This window comes from Giraffa tippelskirchi, chromosome 7 (genome assembly GCF_054371585.1).
Source record: "Giraffa tippelskirchi isolate mGirTip1 chromosome 7, T2T-mGirTip1v1.2.pri, whole genome shotgun sequence".
In the NCBI taxonomy this organism is placed as follows: Eukaryota; Metazoa; Chordata; class Mammalia; order Artiodactyla; family Giraffidae; genus Giraffa; species Giraffa tippelskirchi.
Genome location: NC_137281.1, coordinates 36,233,615 through 36,254,603, shown reverse-complemented (window position 1 = coordinate 36,254,603; position 20,989 = coordinate 36,233,615). Strand labels below are relative to the sequence as shown.

Here is a 20,989-nt window from a genome sequence, read left to right as displayed (position 1 = left end):
GCCACAGGCAAGGCCATTCCCATAGAGGCAGACGCTGAGACTCCTCCCAGCAGCTGGGGGATGTACTCCTTTTCTGGCGGAGCATCAGGCATCCACCACACTAACGCATCTCTTCAAACCCTGAGCTACTTCTGTTTCATCCCCTACGACTCAAAGTTCAGCTCTCCACCCTGCCTTGGCTTGTGTCTCTGGTGACCAGACTGATGCCCTCATGGCCACTGTGCATTCAAAGGCTGACCTCAGGGATGCTGGCAAAACTGGAAGCTGACCTGGCTCAGTGCTAGGATGGCGCCTGGCCCCCTGCCTGCTGTGGGAGCTGGTTGCTCCTGGGCTGGCCCAGGGTAGGGGGTGGGGGCTGGCTCCTTGGGCTCCACACCCCAGTGGCCCTGTAAGCAGTGTGTGGCATGTTGGTGTCCAATAGTCTTGCAGGCCACGGGGCAGCCACAAGCCCCAGGGGCTCATTGGTCTCCTGGTGACTGCAGATCACACATAGTACCTGCTGAACTCTGCTTGGGGCTGCATAAACATTCTGAGCTATCTCTGGGAGGACACATAAGATTGGACTCGGGTCTGAGTAAGAGAGACTAACCTTTTATATATGTGTGTGTGTATTGTTTTAAATGGGGCTTCCGAGGTGGCACAGCGGTAAAGAATCTCCCTGCCAATGCAGGAGATTCAAGAGATGCGGCTTTGATCCCTGGGTTGGGAAGATCCCCTCAAGTAGGAAATGGCAACCCACTCTAGTATTCTTGCCTGGAAAATCCCATAGAGGAGCCTGGTGGCTATAGTCCATGGGGTCACAAAGAGTCAGACATGACTGAGTGACTGAGCGCACACACACACATTGTTTTAAATGTCATACCACTCAGCTATTCAAAATACTAAGTAAATAAAACTGACACAATAAGTTGCTGAGAGGGTCATCAGGCTCTCTGGGGTCCCTAATGGGGTCCCTCATAGTGTCCCTGTGGGTTCACTCCTTCCTGGGATTCAGCTGCTGCTGTCAGCTGCCCCCAGACTCAGAAGAGCCTCCCTAGGACCCAGGGGCTGGGCCAGCCCCGGCTCCCAGCCCAAGGCCAGTTGCTATCTCTGCGATCAGATGGTGGGCAGGACATCACTGGGCACGTGCTCTGCCTCCCACCCTGTCCAGGGACCTTGCTGACCAGCTGTGGGCAGTTTGGGCCAACCTCCCTGTCTCCTCCCTGCTGTGGTCCCAGCCTATAAAGCCACCCTGCATGTCCCCGCCGACCCTGGCCCCCTCCCCTGACACCCAGAGCCCACGATGGCAGAGCTGCCAGTGTCGGAGACGCCCAGGGACCCTGCTCTGTGCAGTGGGCGCTTCACCATCAGCACGTTGCTGGGGGGCGAAGAACCCCCCCCACCGGCCGCCTATGACAACAGCCACCCCAGCCACCTGACCCACGGCAACACCTTCTACAATCGCACCTTTGGCTACAACACTATCGATGTGGTGCCCGCCTACGAGCACTATGCCAACAGCGCCCTGCCCGGTGAGCCCCGAAAGGTCCGGCCCACGCTGGCCGACCTGCACTCCTTCCTGAAGGTAAACACCATCCCAGAGGGGCAGACCTTCCTGCTGTGTGACCTTGACCAGTTACCTAACCTCTCTGAGCCTCAGCTCTGTCATCTGTGTCATGGGGACACAGAGGGGTCTCCATGGAAGACAAAGAATGGTCTTCCTCACGGGCTGAGAGGCCCATGTGAAATGTGGGCATGGGAGCTGTAAACCTCTGGGCACATGTGGTAATGTTTATTGCCCAGTCTGGCAACCCAGTCAAGCAATCTAGGGTTTCCCAATGAAGTAATGAGTTCCCAGTAGTTTAGAGAGGTTTCACACACCTAAAGGAGATGAGGAAAGAAGGGTAAGGAAGGTCGGCAGCAGAGAGGGGGCTTACTAGGTTTGCTGCCTTGGAGGCTGAATGGTGGAGGATGGAGAGCTAGGGGAGCTGAATTGTCCTGACCCTGGCCTGCCTGACCCATGGTCTCTGGGCTCCCAGCAGGAAGGCAGCCACCTGCATGCCCTCGCCTTTGACAGCCGGCCCAGCCATGAGATGACTGATGGGCTGGTGGAGGATGAGGCAGGTACCAATGGCGAGAAGAACCCCGAGGAGCCCGTGCGCTTTGGCTGGGTCAAAGGGGTGATGGTGAGTGGATGGGATGTCCAGGGATGGGAGTTGGGGAGACAGAGCTCCATTCAGTCTCAGCTCTGACTCTCAAGAGGCAGTGGTCAAGGCAGACCCAAGACCCAGTTTTCCCATGTGCATAGTGATATCAGATTTTCTCTCCCTTTTTGCTTCCTGACCTCCATTTACCCCCCAGACTGAGGCCTGGCCCTGAGGCAGATCTCTGTTTGACTGTTCACTCATCATGTGACTTGTCCGTGCCTCACTTTCTTCATCTATGAAATGATCAGCATTAAACAAATTAATAGATTTAAAGTGTGTGAATCAATGCCTGCCTTGGAGTTATTGAGAGAAACTGTGTTTCCCCCTAAGAGCCACGAGAGGGCAGCACCTAACACACAAATCCACAACTGTTCTCTCGTTCTCAAGATGAGGAGATGGTTTGCCGTGTTAGGTCCCAAGACAGCAAATAATCTAATGAACTTGGCTTTGAAAAACTTTATGGGACTTTACAGAGGGGGTCACATGAAGCCTAGGAGAAAGCTTTAGTCCTACTCTGGGAGGCAGGAGGCCTGGGTTCTGACCTTAACTCTTTCAACTCCCTTTGGGCTGTGCCTCTTTCTCCATCTGAATGGTCACCCCTCCCTCTAGATCCAGCATCTGGATCTCCTTCCCTCCCTTGGTGCCCAGAGCCTGGTGTGGACCCCATTCAGTACCTCAGCACATATGGAGGCCTTTGCCATCTCCTGGGCCTAAAATTTTGGATCACTCTGTTGTACACCTGAAACTAATATAATATTGTAAATCAACTATACCTCAATTTTTAAAATTAAATTAAAACATTTTAAAGACTAAAAGAAAGAAATCTCCAGGGCTTGTAAATGCCACCTGTCCCACTCCAAGACGTGGCTGGGGCCAAAGACCACCGCATCCCTCCCACGTGGGAATTCCAGCCTCAGCTGTGGTCTCCGGCTTGGCTTTAAATTTGGAAGCTGAAGTCACAGCAACCTGAGCCCTGACTTCTGCTTGTATGTGGGGCATCAGCTTAACTGGCATTTGCCGAGTTCTCCCTAAATGCCAGACTGTGGGCCAACAGCTGGCCACTGGGCCATGACTAGGGCCGGCAGACACAGGACCCTGGGCTTGGAGCAGGATGAAAGGTGATAGACTTGCTGGCTATCCTCTGGCCTCGATGGAAGGAGGGCAGGAGAGTGGTAGGAGGGACAGGTGGGTCTCTGGGTACCCCTCCCCTCCCTGCCCCATAGAACCAGAGAGGCACTGAAGTGGGCACCCGCTCAAGTGGGTGAAGCAAAGAAAGAGCCCGAGTGTCCCCTAGGTGCTCAATGCCGTGCCATGACTGGGGACAGGGATGTATGTGTTTGATCTTGGGGTACCCAGCCCCCAGGTGGCCTCTGACCCCTCTCTCCTCCCAGATCCGCTGCATGCTCAATATCTGGGGTGTGATTCTCTACCTGCGGCTCCCCTGGATTACCGCCCAAGCGGGCATTGGTGAGTGCTGCCTCTGGGGTGTGGGGGAAGGAGCCTGGTCCTCCCAGTCTTGAATTCAGGTTATGGAGCCCACGGGGCCCTGCAGTGACAGAGGTCAGGGCAGTGTGGTCGAGCAGCACTGCATGTGGATTCAGCAGGCCTGGGGGCTCTCCCTGTCTCAGTTTGCCCTCAGGAAGTCAACCTCTTGGAGCCAAATTTCTCCCACAGAGCTTCTGGGTTAGGATCTCTCACTGAGGACAGAGCAGCTGCTGGTTCTGTAGCATGCTGTGTGACCTTGGACAAGTGTTTAACCTCTCTGAGCCTTAGTTTCCTCATTAGCAAAATGTGGCAGTAACTGTTCCTCTGATGTGCAGAGGGTTTGGCACCCAGAGGTGCTCAGCAAGTGGTAACTATTACTTTATTTTTTATTATTAAAAAAAATACCTCCCCATCCATATGTAAAGATCCTTTACACGTTGGCTTATCAGCTCCCTGGCTCTTCAGAGTATACCATGAGGTAGAGACCCATATTTCAGATGAGAACACTGAGACTCAGAGAAGGACAGTGATTTAAGTCCCATGGTGAATCAGTTGGCTGACTCGGGTTTCTCATTCTGGAAATGCTCTGACTGAGTTTTGGGGCAATCACCACCCCACCCCCACAGTCCTGACCTGGATCATCATCCTGCTCTCAGTCACCGTGACCTCCATCACAGGCCTCTCCATCTCCGCCATCTCCACCAATGGCAAGGTCAAGTCAGGTGGGCCCCACCCCAGCCCCCAGACCCTCCTCTGGTAGGACCCTGAGTCTTCACACTGGGGGCAGATCTCTGAACTGCTCCCAACCCTCCACCCTAGCCCAAACAGGGGACGCTTCTTTTGGTTGCAGATGTAGGCTTTGGGCAGTCTCTCCACACCCACGGGGTGGCCTTGGGTCTCTCCTCCCTGGGTCCCATGCTCACCTCCTCCCAGCCTCAGCTCTGCCAAGCCAGCCAATTCCTCTCGTGTCATGGCTCCTGGCTCTGTCCCCTACAGGTGGCACCTACTTCCTCATCTCCCGGAGTCTCGGCCCAGAGCTAGGTGGCTCCATCGGCCTCATTTTTGCTTTCGCCAATGCCGTGGGTGTGGCCATGCACACCGTGGGCTTCGCAGAGACTGTGCGGGACCTGCTCCAGGTGAGGCGGGTGCTGGAGCCTGGGCAGAGGGAGCCCAGGTGGTCTGCCGTGTCCTCCCCCCACCCCATCTGTGCCAGGCCTTCCTGCCCCTCTCTCTGCCCAGCTTTCCCATCAGGGACCAAAGCTACAGTCTGACCACTGCGGGTGACTATGATGATCTCAGCAAATAAAGACTATTCCCAGAAACCACCTTCCAGGGTGCATGCTGCCTTTAGGGCCAAATTGTCTACGCCCATGCAGTAGTTGCTATGGAGGACCTATTGGCAGGAAAGGGGGTTGAGTGTGTGTGTTCCTGTGAGCGGACACCCATAAATGAGGTAAATCAAGGTGGAGGAGCCCTGAGGGGTGAGGTGTGCGGAGGCAGCACGCAGCCTGGCCTGTCCCCTCCCCCAGGAGTATGGCTCACCCATCGTGGACCCCACCAATGACATCCGCATCATCGGCGTGGTCACCGTCACTGTTCTGCTGGCCATCTCCCTTGCTGGCATGGAGTGGGAGTCCAAGGTGAGGGCAGGAGGTTGGAGAGGGGACTGGGCAAGGTCGAGTGCAGAAGCCGGAGTCCTGGGACCTGCTCCTGGTTCCGCCTCTTGTGTGTATCAACTGGGTCCTGAGCTCTGCTGCTGTGACAGAGACCCCAAGGAAGGGGGCCTCAAGCCAGAGTCATTTGTTTCTCTCATGTGTGTGGCCCCAGGATGCGGGTGTGGGGTGGTGGGGGCAGGTACCCAGGCTCCTTCCATCCTGAGGCCTCTCCATCCCTGGGGTGCGGCCTTCATCTGCCTGACCCATGACGGCCCCCACTTCCATGTTCACAGCCCGGTCAGCAGCCATTTCCTCCTCCAGGGGATCTTCCCAACCCAGGGATGGAATCTTGTGTCTCCTGTATTGGCAGGCAGATTTTTTACCACTGTGCCACCAGGGAAGCCCCAGGAAAGGGAAAGGGTTGTCCCCCTTTACTTTTCCGGCCCAGCCTGGCAGTTATACATATTCCTTCTGCTCATATCCCATTGGCCGGAATGAGGTCCATGGCCACACCTCACTCACTGCAAGGGGGCCTAGGGAAATGTGAGCATCATCTGAACCTGTGCCCAGCCCCAGATCAGAGGTTCAGCATGAAACGAGGGAAGAGAGGTCGGGCCTTAGCGGCAGGCTTGGCGAGCACGGCCCTGTATCCCCTCCTCACCTTCACCCTCTGACCTCCAGCTCCACGTCTCCTCTTGATTCCTTGAACGCAGCAAGCTAATGCCCCTGTCACACTGCTGCTCCCTTATCCTCCTCCTCTAGGAACCTGAAGACATCTTCCCAGGCCACCCTGCTAAAGGAGCCCCAACCCAGTCCTCGTGACACCCCCATTCATTCTCTAGATTCATCTTCCTTATTTGTCTGCAAGACATGAGCTTGGCTGTATCGCCAGCTCCTAGAACAGAGCCTGCAGCATAATCGGTGTTGAATGAACAGATGAATGAGAGAGTGAGGGATCTGGGCAAGCTCTTCCCTGCTGGGGCTCCCTGAACAGCCAGGGCCAGACTGTCTGACCTCCAGGCTCCTTTCCCCCCAGGCCCAGGTGCTCTTCTTCCTCGTCATCATGGTCTCGTTTGCCAACTACCTGGTGGGGACACTGATCCCCCCATCTGAGGACAAGGCCTCCAAAGGCTTCTTCAGCTACCGAGGTATGTGCGGGTCTGGGCCCCTGCCTGTGGCTCCAGAGACAGAGACAGTCTGACCACCAATCTGGCCCATTCTGAGGGCACTGTTACCTAACCAAATTTGTGTCCACTTGCCTGTGTGCACTAAACCCCATCTACTGACGCCAGGTTGTGGTAATGCAAAGTGCAATGTTCATTGCAGGGCACCAAGCAAAGAGATCAGGGCAGCTAATGCTTAAAAGACCCAAACTCCCTGAAGGCTTTCAGGGAAAGATTTATAAAGACGGGGAGAGGGAGGGGGCTCTGGGGGTGTAGCCAGCTCGAGGACCTTCTCCTGATTGGCGGGTGGTGAGGTGGATCAGGAGTCAGCATCATCAACCTTCTGGTTCCAGCTGGTCTGGGGTCTACGTGTTTGCGGGCAGCACGCAGTTAACTTCTCCCACCTGGTGGGGGTGTCAGTGGCTGCAAAACAGTTGAAAGGATTTGGCTCAGAATATTATCTACAGCCCTTGCGGGGAAAGAGGAGGTACTTTGTTTAGTGGCTGCTACTGCTGCTGTTAAGTCGCTTCAGTCGTGTCCGACTCTGTGCGACCCCATAGACGGCAGCCCACCAGGCTCCCCTGTCCCTGGGATTCTCCAGGCAAGAATACTGGAGTGGGTTGCCATTTCCTTCTCCAATGCACGAAGGTGAAAAGTGAAAGTGAAGTCACTCAGTCGTGTCCGACTCTTAGCGACCCCATGGACTGCAGCCTACCAGGTTTCTCCGTCCATGGGATTTTCCAGGCAAGAGTACTGGAGTGGGGTGCCATTGCCTTCTCCGGTTTAATGGCTAAATGATTATCTTGTCTTGCTTGACTGTTTTCCTTTCTCTCTGCATCTTCTCACTTCTGATTAAATTTCTTCTTTGACTAAGGTTTTTTTCCTGCCAGACAAAAGGCAGGCAGAGTACATGGGCAGGGGTCTATTCTGGGAAGGCATCGTAGGATCCTGCTCGGTTACACGGGGAACCACGAGCTGCCATGGGAGTGCCCTGCCTGCCTAGATGGGCCCAGCAAGGGGTGCCAGACCTTTCAGGAGGCCCTGACTCAGGCCTCATTTTTCCAGGGGACATTTTTGTCCAGAACTTGGTGCCTGAATGGCGAGGCGTGGACGGCAGCTTCTTCGGGATGTTTTCCATCTTCTTCCCCTCGGCCACAGGTATCCTGGCAGGAGCCAACATCTCTGGGGACCTCAAGGTGAGCAGGACACCCATCCCTCCCACTTCCTGGTCCTTCCTCCTGGGATGTCCTACTGGACACTGGGCTGGGCACTGATCGCCCAGGGCCAGAGCTTTTAAACTTCAGCTCAACTCAATCCAGACCAGCCCAAATCCATCCCGTTCAGCCCATTCATTTCCAAGGATGTTTACTGGCACCGCCGTACTCTAGGCCTTGAAGGCCACCCCCAAAATGGGCTGGTCTCCTCCGTCGATCCTGGCACTCCCAGCCTAAGGGGAAGACTGAGCCAGCTTGACCTTCTAACACTCAGAGAGGATCAGGCACGGCCTCCCTGGGCCCTCCGCCATCCTGATTGGACAGGCTCCTTGTCTTGGCCTGGGAGGCCCCAGCTCCACAGAAACTTTTGCTGTTTCAGTGACCCATGCCCGGCCCTCAGGATCTACCGCTTTGCCCCCGTTCCCCTGTCCCTCCTCCCCACCACTGCCTCTGCTGTGCTCTCCGCCTGGGGCTCCCCCTCTTCATTTCTTCACCTTGCAAAGATCTGTCCCTCCTGCAGATTAACACCTCCATCCTGACATCTCTCCCTGCCCTGTTGTGAGCATCACGGTTCCCCTAGGATAGGGGTGTCAGGCCACTTACATCTCTGTCCCCTCACATCCGGAGAGCTGGGGGCTCACTCTGTGTCCCCGTCCCAGCTTTGAGTCTGACACACACTAGGTGCCTGGTGCCTGTTTGTCGAGTGGATAGTGGTGGGATGTGGCAAATGGGAAGTATAAGAGCAGAAGTTGAGTGTGTAATAAAGTGGGGAAGACATGCAGGCTGGGGTGGCAGGAGCTCCAGCAACACTTCTGGGTGGAGGTGAAGCTGGTGCCGGCAGAGTCCTCTCCAGCAGGGGTTAACCAAGGAGCTGGTACACACGTGGGGATGAACAGAGAGGAACCTGGCCCTGTGCCGGGAACCCTCACCCTGCACCTCCAGGTCTGCTTGAAAATGCTCCCTCATCACGTTCTTGAATGAATTAAGAATTGTGCGTTGGAGGCATTCTCAAATGCAGCCTGGCTCTGGAATTCAGAGGGAGGCTGTGTTTGCCGATTCCTCTCCCTTCTCTGGGCAGCGGCCAGCAGGGGCTTGGTCTGCCTGCCCTGAGGTCCTGGCAGAGCTCAGGCATGTGCTCAGGTGGCCTGGTTCCCCGTCCCAGCCCCAGAGTAGAAAATCGTAGCCTGGGGATTTATCTAGACGCTTCATCAAACTTCTTAGATTACGGACCAGCCCAGTGTGCAGGCGTCAGGGCCCAGCAGCTGTTTCAGAGCTGGGGGTGGTAGGAGTAACTTCTTCTGTCTTAAATGCCTTCAAGCCCTAAAGGGCCCCCTTCCTCCTGGCTCTGGCCCCTTGCCCATTCCGTGGGACAGCATGTCCTCAGCAAAGAGTAGTTCTGTTCGTGGGGACTTTATGCAAGTCCCTTAAAACCTCTCTGGGCCTCAGCTTCCCCAATTGTAAAATGGGACTCATGCAGCCACGTCTTCACAGGGCAGGAAGGATTCAGCGTGCTAATTTACATAAACTGCTATCACGGCACCCAGCCCAGAGGAAGTGTCAAGGGCCAGTTGTCAAAGTCAGTGTCAACTAACAATGCCTCCTTTTTTTTTTTTTAATTAATTTATTTATCTGGCAGTTCCAGGCCTTAGTTGAGGCAAGTGCGATCTAGATCCCTGACCAGGGATCAATCCCAGGCCCCCTGCATTAGGAGCTCGGAGTCTTAGCCACTGGACCACCAGGGAAGTCCCGGTGCCTCTTTCTTTACAAAGAATATCCTTGGTGCCACCATAGTCTTCTACCATCATCGTCCCCCTGTTACAGAGGAGTAGACCCAATTCTGAGAGGGTCAGGGGCTTGCCCAGGGCCCTGCACACAGGGGGCAGCGGAGCTGGAATGCAAAGTTTCTAGAATACCAAAGGCTCAACTTCATTTCAACTTCGTCATTCAACCAGTATTTTTTGAGCACCTGCTTTGATGCCAGTGTCTTGTCGACAGTAAGTAAGCAGCAGCAAACAAAAAACACAGATTCCTACCCTCATGGAACTCACATGCCTCGTGGGAGAGACAATCAACAAATAAATAAGTAAAGTGTGTAGTTTGCCTGATGGTGGCTGAGTGATGGGGAGAGAAATCAAGCAGAGAAGCAGGGAGGGAATCCCTGGGGTGGCGATGGGGCTGAAGGAGCTCGGTGTGAATTTCCATGAGGTGGCCAGAGACCCCTGAGAAGGTGACATGTGAGCCGAGCCCTAAAGGGGTGATGACAAAGTTGTCATTGTCTCCATTCACCCCGTAACTCCCCCAACCCTTTAGTGCTTACAGAGCAGTCTCATGACCACAGTCTCAGGGAGGTTTCCTTTTCGCAGCCACCCTGTGCTAAGGCCAAGGAAAGCATTTTTATGAAGTCAGTTTTCTGATGAGGGGATGGGGACCAAGACGAGGGACTTCCTAGTGACTGCCGTGGGATCTGTGCCAGGCTGTGTGACCACACAGCTCACACCTAACTGCTCACATTAGTGAGCTTGCTTGTGCACTTGCTATGTGCCAGCCTACTCTCCCATTTCACAGGTGAGGAGGGAGGGCTGCTGAGGCTCAGAGAGGGTAAGGGGCTGGTCCTAAGGCACACAGCCAGCAAGGCCTCAGGGCCTCGTCATCACAGAGTGACCACAGTTCCACCTCAGGCCCTCCGGTGTTTGAGGCAGAGAGCTGGACCATGGCCAGCTTTGTTTTGACTTGTCCATGAACTTGAACAGTGTCACAGTCCCTCCAAGTTCTGTCATCTGTGATGCTTCCTGTCAGCTGAGTGACGAGCAGAATGGCCCAGGGAAGGTGGGCAGATTTACCAACTGACTTCCCGTGGCTGGCGTGGCCTTCCCCTCCAGGCTGGGGTCCATACCTGGACCAGAAACTTGCTGTAAAACCCCCAGCCTATATCCCTTTACCCAGGATCAGTGCCCTCCAGGGGCAGGCCTGAGGCTATGGACCTCGACATGTCAGGGACGAGCTGCTTAAGGCTCTGCAAACTGGGCCCTCCTCCTGGCTCCCTGGCCTCAGTTTCCCCACCAGCCACCTGTCAGGAAGCTATGCTTGAAGAAGCACCTGGAAGAGTGAATTACATGATGTAGGTGTGAAGGTCTGCTATTACTGCCAGGAAAGCACCAGCAGAGTTCTTTGTCCAAGAGGAAGGAGGAAGTTGGGGACTGGTCTATATATTCCTGGCTGTATAATCAAACAAATCAATTGATGCGTAATGGGGATTACACACAGCGAACCCAACTGATGAGCTGGGCCCTGGTCTAGGAGCTTGACAAGGATGGATTTGTTTCGCCAGCATCCCTGTGAGGCTGGAGGGGCCGAGGTATGGAAGGACAGGCATGCTGCCCGGTGATCACCTGAATCTGACTCCAAGCAGGATGACTCAGGGAGCTTCTCAGGTGGCTCAGTTATAAAAAAATCTGCCTGCCATTGAGGAGACGAGGGAAACACGAGCTCTATCTCTGGCTCAGAAAGATCCCCTGGAGAAGGAAGTGGCAACCCACTCCAGTATTCTTGCCTGGAGAATTCCGTGGACAAAGGAGCCTGGCCATAGTCCATGGGATCGCACAGAGTCAAACAGAGCTGAGCACTCATGCACGAACACAGGCTGATTCAGGAGCCCTCCCCCTCGCCGCCCCCAGAGCAAGCACTGGCCAGCTGTCCTCAGGGACCAGAGGAACTGCTAGGAGTTCCTCTCCTTACCTCCGGCTCCCAGGGCCCAGGGTGTGGTCTCAGCTGCCACCTTCATTCTGTCCCGTCCTCTCTGGATGCTCAATCTCTAGGTGCCCCTTGGGAAGGGGCTCTGTGGGGCCAAGGTCAGGGGTGGCTGCCCCACCCTCAGCCTGACAAGGGCAGAGCCTGGGAGGGGCTGCCTGACCTCTCTCCCCATCCCTCCCTCCTCCAGGACCCTGCTGTAGCCATCCCCAAGGGAACGCTCATGGCCATTTTCTGGACCACCGTCTCCTACCTGGCCATCTCGGCCACGATTGGTAAGCCGCCGGCCCAGAGCGCTGGAGGGGTCTCAGGGTGCAGTCCGGCTCTCTAACAGGGAAGGCTGGGCCGGGAGGACATGGCAACACCAGGAAGTGGAGCTGTGAATTTTATTTTGGGGGGCAACATGGTAGCAACCAGAACATCTTTATGGTGGGAGGTAGTTTGTGGTAGCGGAGAAGGCAATGGCACCCCACTCCAGTACTCTTGCCTGGAAAATTCTGTGGATGGAGGAGCCTGGTAGGCTACAGTCCATGGGGTTACTAAGAGTCGGACTTCACTTTTACGCATTGGAGAAGGAAATGGCAAACCACTTCAGTGTCCTTGCCTGGAGAATCCCAGGGACGGGGGAGCCGGGAGGGCCGCCGTCTATGATGTCGCACAGAGTCGGACACGACTGAAGTGACTTAGCAGCAGCAGCAGTTTGTGGTAGAGATGTGGGGTCAGACGAGGCTCCTCTGATCCCTTCAAACCTCAGGTTACAGTTTCAAGGGTGTAAAATCCTATAGGAAAAATCAAGCTCCAACTCTAGGAATAATAATAAAAATAGTGATGCTGAGGACGAGGAAGATGATTCTAGCAACTGATTTATTATCACGTGCTCAGTCCTTTACATGCCTTATTACATTTAATCCAAGCACTGGTCATTTCTGCCTTTTGATGGAGGAGAAAGCAAGGGCTCAGAGAGGTCAAGTGACCTGCCCAAGGTCACACAGCCTGAGTGGTAGAGGTGGGCTTTGGATCCAGGCCTGGGCTGTTGACACTCGCATTTCACTGAGACCCTCACACACACTCTTGCTCTCTGTAACCACTGTGCGAGGTGAGCTGCTCGCAGAAGGCCAAGGGACATGGCCCAGTCATAGCAACTCAGGGCCTGAGAGTCAGGTCTCCATTATAAGGAGGACACTGTGACCTTGGGTCACTTAGGCTCCCTGTGCCTCTATAGAACGGCAACGACAAAAATAATAGAAATACCTGCTTCCCAGGACTGTTTAAAGTGCTTAACACAGGACCTGGCACATCAAAAGTGCTCTTACATAGAGCTAAAATCATTGTCATCATTATTATTACAAAGTAAAGGAAGAGCTGGCCCAGCAGCAGCATCACGCCCTCTGCAGAAGTGACCAGCATTTTCCAGGTGGGAGGGGAGGAGGGAGAAGGGGAGGGAGACCTCCCCACACGCTCCTTCCTCCCCAGGCTCCTGTGTGGTTCGGGATGCCTCTGGGGGACTAAATGACACAGTGACCCCCGGCTCAGGCGCCTGCGAGGGGCTGGCCTGTGGCTACGGCTGGAACTTCACTGAGTGCACCCAGCAGCACAGCTGCCGCTATGGCCTCATCAACTACTACCAGGTACGCGCAGCCCCTGCCAGATGCCGGGAGGGCTGGGTGGGGGCTGGAATGGGCTGGAGAAGACAGGGTTTGGGGGGATGGCCCCAGGTTTGGGGACAAAGCTTCAGATAGGGTCCCCAATGAGGGTTGCAGGCTGAGGTAGAAGCTTCCAGACCAAGTCCCTGCTTGCTGTGGGGACTGGGGTGACCCGAGTGGGGGCTCTGGGCCCAGCCTCTCACCTCGGGGACCCAAACCCCATGTCCCTGCAGACTATGAGCATGGTGTCAGGCTTCGCGCCCCTGATCACAGCCGGCATCTTTGGGGCCACCCTCTCTTCCGCCCTGGCCTGTCTCGTCTCTGCCGCCAAAGTCTTCCAGGTGAGGCTGCAGGAGGGGGAGGGAGGGTCTGGGAGGCCAGGTGACCTCCAGAGGCCGGAGGAGTCATGTGACCTGGTGTCTAGATGGGAGGGAAATGAGCTGGGAAAGCGAAAGCTTGCAGGAAGCAGCCCCCTTGCCACACTGAGCTTTGAAGAGCACCTACCTTTCCCACCCTGCACCCTCCCAGCGCAGCCTGGCACCCTGTCTGCAGCCCACCCTCCCACTCTCCCTCTGATGTGATCAGCCCCCTTTTGGTCTTTGTGGTGAGGTGGGGAGGGCGGTAGATTCCCCCGTTTCACAGAGACAGAAGCCAGGAAGTGCCCTGCCAGGTCACAGAGCAAGCGAGCAAGCAGGGGCTGGGGTCCAGGTGGTCGCAGGGGAGGGGATGGGCAGGTCCCTGCCGCAGGGTGAGCGCATCGCCCTGTTCCCACAGTGCCTGTGCCTGGATCAGCTGTACCCGCTGATTGGCTTCTTCGGCAAAGGCTATGGCAAGAACAATGAGCCGGTGCGCGGCTACCTGCTGGCCTATGCCATCGCTGTGGCCTTCATCATCATCGGTGAGTGGCCGAGGGCACGAGGGCACGCTGGGCCGCCACCTCTCCAGCCAGCCATGGGGCAGGGCCCGACCTGCTTTCTCTGGCTCTGCCCTCCTGTGTGCTGGCATTTGGGCCCTCCCTCCCCAGGCCTGAACCAGCCCCCAGGACACACTGGGAGCACAGGGCAAGCGACCACTCCTCGGGAGCTGATACAAGCAGCTGGGTCACTATCTCTGTAGGTGTAGAAACTAGACCAGCCTCATTTCTCAGACCTTGACCTACTGGGTCCCTCGGGGTCTGAGACAGGGGATATACTTGGACAAAGTTCCCAGTTAATCAGTTAGCTAGATTGACCTCTATCCTGGCTTTGCCGTGTGCCAGCTGTGTGACCTTGGAGGAGTTACTTCACCTCCCAGAGCCTCTGTTTCTTTGTCTGCAAAATGGGAGCAACAATGTGTAGAGGGTGTGTTGCTGATGGGCAGGAAGAGACCATGTATGTACACACACACACGTGCATTCATATATGCACACACTCACGTGTGCCCAGTCCTCAGTACTTTCTGATTTGCTTAGCCAACAAGGCAGAACTTGCTGGGAGAGAGTGCTAGGAGAAAGGTATCCCGGCCAAGCAAGAGCAGTGGCCATGAAGACCCCTGGCCCTGCTCCCGATGCAGGAATGGGGCCGGGGTCAGTGACTGGTGAACCTCCCCTGGCTGGGGGGCGCCTTCTTGCCACAGCTGAATCCCTGCTACTTAGGCCAGCACTGCCAACCCAGGAGACGTAGCCTGATGGTCTAGCCCCACTTCCACTTGAGGGAAACTTTCCAGACTGGGTCTTACACCAGATGAGGCAGGAGGGCCACACCCAGGGGGTGGAAACACCTGGTCAGGCCTGGCATCCCCAGATGTGGCTGCATGTTTCCTGCTCACCCTGCAGTCCACCCCCACCTCCGATCTGATGTCATTCCATCTGGGTGGTTCTGACTGGACCTCAGATGGAGGACAGTGATCTCAGATGCTCTTGGGTAGGTTCTTGTGCTGATTCAATGGACTTGTGTACAGAAGACTCGGTGCATAGAGGCGCTGGTCTTGTCTGGGGATGGTGCAGAAGCAGGCCCCGAGACAAGGATTCATGTGCAGAAGTGTGCTGGGGAGCCAGGGCAGGGGGCTCGCGAGACAGGGAAGGGCAGGAGTCAGTTCTTGCACAGGTTTCCTCTGTGGATGGAACCGTGATATGGTCTCAAGGTTTCAGATAACAGATGGCATGTGTCTTGGGTCACACTGTAAGATGTATTTCTTATTAAAATTTGTGATCGCAAAAGAAGTGACAGTCACTGTCCTGGGTCATCCTGTAGCCTGACAGGATCTACCGTCACATTCCTCTCCATCTTCCATAGAGCTGACACTTTACAGCTTACGAAACAATGGGCTTTGAGATTCACAAAATGATGGGCCCATTTCACAGAAGAGAAAGCTGAGACTCACTGAGCCTCGGTGGCCCGTCTGGCATTCCCTGACCCTGAGAGGGAGGGTGCCGGGGACTCTGTTATGGAGCTGCCCAACAGACTGTCTCCTCTCTCCCTTGGGTCCCTGAAGCTGAGCTCAACACCATCGCCCCCATCATCTCCAACTTCTTCCTGTGCTCCTACGCACTCATCAACTTCAGCTGCTTCCATGCCTCCATCACCAACTCTCCTGGTAAGCAAGGCCCTCATCTCTCCATGGGAGGTGACACCTGCGGCTGGGGTATGGAGAGGGGGCGTGGAAGACATGGATGCAGGTGGGCAGACCAAGGTCACCTGTCAAACTGAAGTCAATTAAAGGTAATATTCTAATAATAATAATAATAACAGCTATCCTTTATCAGGCATTTACAATGTACACTCTACATGGATTCATACACTGTTTACAGTGTGCAGAGACTTTTCTCGTGCCCTCCTCCCCCAGATTTAAGGGAGTCACGAACCTGATTCCCCAGAGAGGGAAGAAAACCACGTCACAGAGTGGCTGCAGGTTGCACTTGCCCAACTCCAGGGGGCGCCACTCATGACATCACAGATTTATATGTTTATTATGAATACTTTCTGGAAGATGGCAGCAAAGAGTCATCCAGGAAGACTTTTTCCAGCTGGCCCCAAACTGGTCCCCGAGCCACATTTTCCCTAGACCGTGGACCACGGTGCCTTAGAGTTGTGCCGTGGGGTGGCTGTCACTAGTGGTGGCCCTGGCACGGCTGCAGATGTGGGCCATGCAGAATCAACTCCTTCCCCTCCATCTCACCCCCTTGGCTCTGTGCGAGCCCCGGAAGCCAGCATTGTTGCTGACGCTGGATGTCCTGTGGCTGTATTTGGCCAAGCCGGATGTCTGCCCTTTGGTACAGCCTGTTCACATGGGGGGATGCCAACCAAGGCAGGCGTGTGGCCCTATCAGTGTTTCCAAGCCCAATCCCAGGAAGCAAGGTGGATGGGCAAAGGCTGGGACCCTGGCTCTGGGCCCTGTGGGCATTGCCACCCCGACCCTGCCCAGCTGTGCTGGCTCAGAGGGAGACTCCAGAGTGTTGAGTGTACCCCCGTGCCCTGTGCCCCCCACCAGGGTGGAGACCCTCATTCCGATACTACAGCAAGTGGGCAGCGCTGTTTGGGGCGATCATCTCCGTGGTCATCATGTTCCTTCTCACCTGGTGGGCGGCCCTCATCGCCATCGGTGTGGTCCTCTTCCTCCTGCTCTACGTGATCTACAAGAAGCCAGGTGTGTGTCTCAGGCGGCCCCGGGGGGTCAGGCGTCCCCTTCTCGCCCTGAGGCTGCCAAGCCAGCCCACCCGTCAGTTCAGCCAGAGGGCCTGATCAGACTCTGTGCTCCCAAGGCCTCCCTCTGGTCCTCCAGCCACATCCTCCCCATGGGGTGAGGAGCCCCCGGGAGTGTGCCCACTCAGAGTCCACACCTCTACTTCTAGACCACCCCCTGCTGGACGCCCAGGACCTGGAATTGCCTGCTCAGGTCCAACCTCCTGAGAGTGGCTGACCTGCTGGGGTGCATACCAGACCAGGGGCTGCCTGATAGAAAGGCAGGCAGTCAGAGCCTGGACGTGGGGGCAGGGGTGTCAACATGCAGGCAGGCAAGGATCCCAGGAGACAGCACTCTGGGGGTGAGATAAAGAACTCCAGGAAAGCCTAGAACTCTCAAGTTGAACTTGGCCTTCCAGGTCATTGTGAAGGTCTGTTTGTCAAAGGAGGAGAGTAGTTTGTTGAGTTCAATAGCTTGATATAATGTATGATGATTGAATGTGTAGCCGTATTGTAAGTGCAAAGGTTAGGAAAAGAACTACAGGCTGTCTACTGCTCCCATGGGTGTTTGGTTCCTAAAGGTCAATATTCCCTCCCTCGTACTTAATGTCTGGTTTCTCCCATGACTTCTAACCTCAGAGGTGAACTGGGGCTCGTCGGTACAGGCAGGCTCCTACAACCTGGCCCTGAGCTACTCTGTGGGTCTCAATGAGGTGGAGGACCACATCAAGAACTACCGGTGAGCACAGCCTCGGGGTGCCTGGGGTGCAGGGCTGGCCTTGACCCTGCTCTGGAGATTCCTAGCCAAGACCTGACACCTGACCGGCAGACCCAGGATTGGCACGGCCCCTTCTCAGAGAGGGAGCAGGGTGGAGGAGCATCGCCCAGAAGTCAGGAGACCAGAGCAGACACTGCCCAGTGGGGCCCAAGCAAGTCTAGTGGCCTCTCTGTACCTAAGTTTCCACAGTTTAATATGCTCTGGGCGATACAAACACAGACAACACAGACATCCCTCCGTGTCCAGCGGGGACTGGATCCAGCCCCACCTCCCCATCCCCTGCCTGGATACCAATATCCTCAGATGCTGAAGTCCCTTATGTATAAAGCCTAGTACATTTGGCCCTTGCTGTCCACAGTCCCACATCCAGATTCAATCTCCACACTTGATTTTTCAAAAAAATATTTATTTATTTGGCCACACTGGGTCTTATTTGCAGCACGTGGGATCTTTGATCTTCATTACAGCGTGCAGGACCTTTAGTTGCAGCATGTGGTATCTAGTTCCCCAACCAGAGGTGGACCCAGGCCCCCTGCATTAGGAGTGCAGAGTCTTAGCCACTGGACCGCCAGGGAAGTCCCCGCCAGACTTGGTTGAACCTGCAGATGTAGAACCTACAGATACCAAGGGCCACCTGTGTTCGTAAGGGTGCTCTGATGTTATAATTCATGAGGCTGACTGTGCTGACCCTCTCCCAAGTACTCTTTGAAGCTGATTCCCCTCCTAAGCAAGTAAAATTGTGCTTCCAGGATCACTTTCCCAACAGATCACAATGTTAATAATCGGACATATCTAGGTGTCAATCCTGTGCAAGGTGACTTACACAGCGTCGGCACAACCCTCTGAGGTATATGAAACTGCTAACCCCATTCACAGATGAGAATACTGAGGCAAGGAGAGGTTAAGTAACTGGCCCCAACTCACACAGCTGGTGAGTGGCCAGTTTTGTCTGGTTTCAACTGAGTCTGGTAGTGACCGTTGACTATGAGCCTTGGCTGCCTCTTCTACCCCAGTAACACAGTGATCTCGTAAGTGAGGGACCTCCCCACTTGCAGTCTTGATTCTGTTCACACCATGCTGTGCTGGGTGGAGCAGGGGCACTAGGGGGAGCAGCAAGAGGGAGGTTCGCCCCAGTGGAGCATGTGGTGGCTGGCCACCGAGAGAGCTGGGGAGGAGCCGTGGACGGGAGGACCACGGGGTGGCTCCTCTGTCTAGGAAGGGAGTCCTGGAGCTGGGGCAACTGCTGGAGCAACTCTATTTGGCATCCACACCCCCAACTCTGCCCTGATAGCTCTTTTCCCTTCCCCTCCTCAGCCCCCAGTGCCTGGTGCTCACGGGGCCCCCCAACTTCCGCCCGGCCCTGGTGGATTTTGTGGGCACCTTCACCCGGAACCTCAGCCTGATGATCTGTGGCCATGTGCTCATGGTGAGTGTCCCATGCAGGGAGGGCGGGGCTGTACTCCTGGAGGAGCCCACCCCAGAGGGTGGGAACAGGGTGGGGAGGGGTAGGGGGGCCAGAGGAGGGGCCATGGAGCCCGGACAGGTTCTCTCCCCTTCCCTGTCCCTCTCGCTGGCTTCTCCCCACTGCCCTGCCTCTCACCTGCTCCCTCCATCTTCCTCCCAGCCTTCCCCATCCCTAGTGAAAAAGTGAAAAAGTCACTCAGTCCCCATGGACTATACAGTCCATGGAATTCTCCAGGCCAGAATACTGGAGTGGGTAGACTTCCCCTTCTCCAGGGATCTTCCCAACCCAGGAATCGAACCCAGGTCTCCTGCATTGCAGGCGAATTCTTCACCAGCTAAGCCACAGGGAAGCCCTCCTCATCCTCTTTTTTCCCCCTAATTCCATAAAGGAAACCAGCAGTGAGCCCAGGGGACAACCTCCAGGGCAAGAAGGAGCTGTGTCTCAGGTCAGAGGGTAAAGGCCACCCCAGAGGTCACGTGTTCCTGCCACCCACAGGGCCCTCGCAAACAGAAGATGCCTGAGCTCCGGCTCATCGCCAGCGGGCACACCAAGTGGCTGAACAAGAGGAAGATCAAGGCCTTCTACTCCGACGTCCTCGCCGAGGACCTCCGCAGTGGCGTCCAGGTTCTCATGCAGGTGGGCGGGCCTGGGGCTTCCCCACAGGCCTTACTATTTGGTGTGACAACCTGGAAGTGGGATCCCCTGGTGGGCTAGTTGAAGCCCCTTTTGCTGCAATGGGAGTCCCACCTTTCTCCCTCTCTCTGGATGTGCTGATTCAGGGCATTTTCTCCAAGTGCCCAGGACCCCAGGGACACTGCCTTGCAGACCAGTGGGAGTTGATGATACATTTTGTGGTTTGGGGACTTTTTAACGATATAATCTACAGACAACAAAGTGAAATAGTGTAGAGTTTGATATATGTTTACATATGCAGATGCCACTCAGTGCTATGAAACCACCCCTCGGGTCAAGTTCTAGAGCATTCCTCCTGGCAATTCATTTTATTGCTCAGTTTTCTTATTTGTAGTGGGATGCACGGATAAAATAACAGTTGTTAATTCTGAGTCAACATAGGGGACTCCTTTTCAATAGTGTCCAATATTTCTCAAAATTAATAAAGAGCATACAAGGTCTCCTATTGGTATTATAAAACTACTTGGAGGAAAGGTAGAAGTTATGATTGTGTGATATTTTAAATGTATTAAATGCCACCAAATTATACATTTTTAAATGGTTGATTTTATGTTATGTAAACTTTACCTCAAAAATTTAAAAACAGATTTTAATATTAAAAAAAGAGAAATATGAAAGATGTATGGGTTAGGTGACCCAGGAATACTCCAAGCTTGACATCCAAATTCAAGTCCCCTGTTATAGGAAATAATTCCGTAGAGAAACAGTAGCTGGGATGGTCCAGAACTAATGGGACAGTCCAGCTGTTGGCCCCTGCTTGCAGAGGCCTCAGGGAATAACTCTGGCTGTAGCTTCACCTTTCTCATGGGTGTATCCAGGCAGCCAGGACCTTGACCTGGGGGATATATCTCCTGAGCCCCCACACCATGGAGGAGAGGGAAACTGGGCTGAGACCAAGCTCCACCCTAGTCACAGAACAGAGGCCTGACCCCTCACCTCATCCCCACCCCCGGCAGGCCGCAGGTCTCGGGAGGATGAAGCCCAACATTCTGGTGGTCGGGTTCAAGAAGAACTGGCAGTCGGCTCACCCAGCCACAGTGGAAGACTACATTGGCATCCTGCAGTGAGTGAGGTCACCGAGTGGGGCAGGACCTGAGGTCTCTTGATTTGGGCCTTTGGAGTTTCCTGGGCCTTGGGAAGTAGCGGGGAAGCAGTGGACGCTGTAAGAAGCTGAGTCCACTGGTTCGAAGTTAAGAAAGAAAAAGGCAGACTGAGGGTTCCCCCCTCTGCCCTGTGAGTCATAGGCACCCAGATTGGCAGAGAACAGGCAAGTAACAGAGTGAAGTGGGCCAGGTGTGGGG

At 55.0% G+C, this 20,989-nt stretch overlaps 1 protein-coding gene across 4 annotated transcripts in view; it reads left to right on the top strand.

The window, feature by feature from the left end:
- Positions 1–1,282: 1,282 nt before the first annotated feature.
- SLC12A3 (solute carrier family 12 member 3) overlaps positions 1,283–20,989 on the top strand; it is a 38,814-nt gene continuing 19,107 nt past the window's right edge. For 2 of the 4 annotated variants that reach the window (XM_081514330.1, XM_081514327.1), the window contains exons 1-18: positions 1,283–1,564; positions 2,022–2,165; positions 3,578–3,653; positions 4,298–4,393; positions 4,668–4,807; positions 5,201–5,311; positions 6,363–6,474; positions 7,555–7,685; positions 11,641–11,725; positions 12,924–13,078; positions 13,327–13,434; positions 13,868–13,991; positions 15,566–15,667; positions 16,562–16,717; positions 17,392–17,491; positions 18,845–18,956; positions 19,491–19,631; positions 20,645–20,751. In XM_081514330.1, coding sequence (XP_081370456.1) covers positions 1,283–1,564; positions 2,022–2,165; positions 3,578–3,653; positions 4,298–4,393; positions 4,668–4,807; positions 5,201–5,311; positions 6,363–6,474; positions 7,555–7,685; positions 11,641–11,725; positions 12,924–13,078; positions 13,327–13,434; positions 13,868–13,991; positions 15,566–15,667; positions 16,562–16,717; positions 17,392–17,491; positions 18,845–18,956; positions 19,491–19,631; positions 20,645–20,751 — 2,282 coding nt within the window. Of the gene's footprint in view, positions 1,565–2,018; positions 2,166–3,577; positions 3,654–4,297; positions 4,394–4,667; positions 4,808–5,200; positions 5,312–6,362; positions 6,475–7,554; positions 7,686–11,640; positions 11,726–12,923; positions 13,079–13,326; positions 13,435–13,867; positions 13,992–15,565; positions 15,668–16,561; positions 16,718–17,391; positions 17,492–18,844; positions 18,957–19,490; positions 19,632–20,644; positions 20,752–20,989 lie in introns of all 4 variants that reach the window. The other 2 variants (XM_081514329.1, XM_081514326.1) reach the window with 1 other exon arrangement.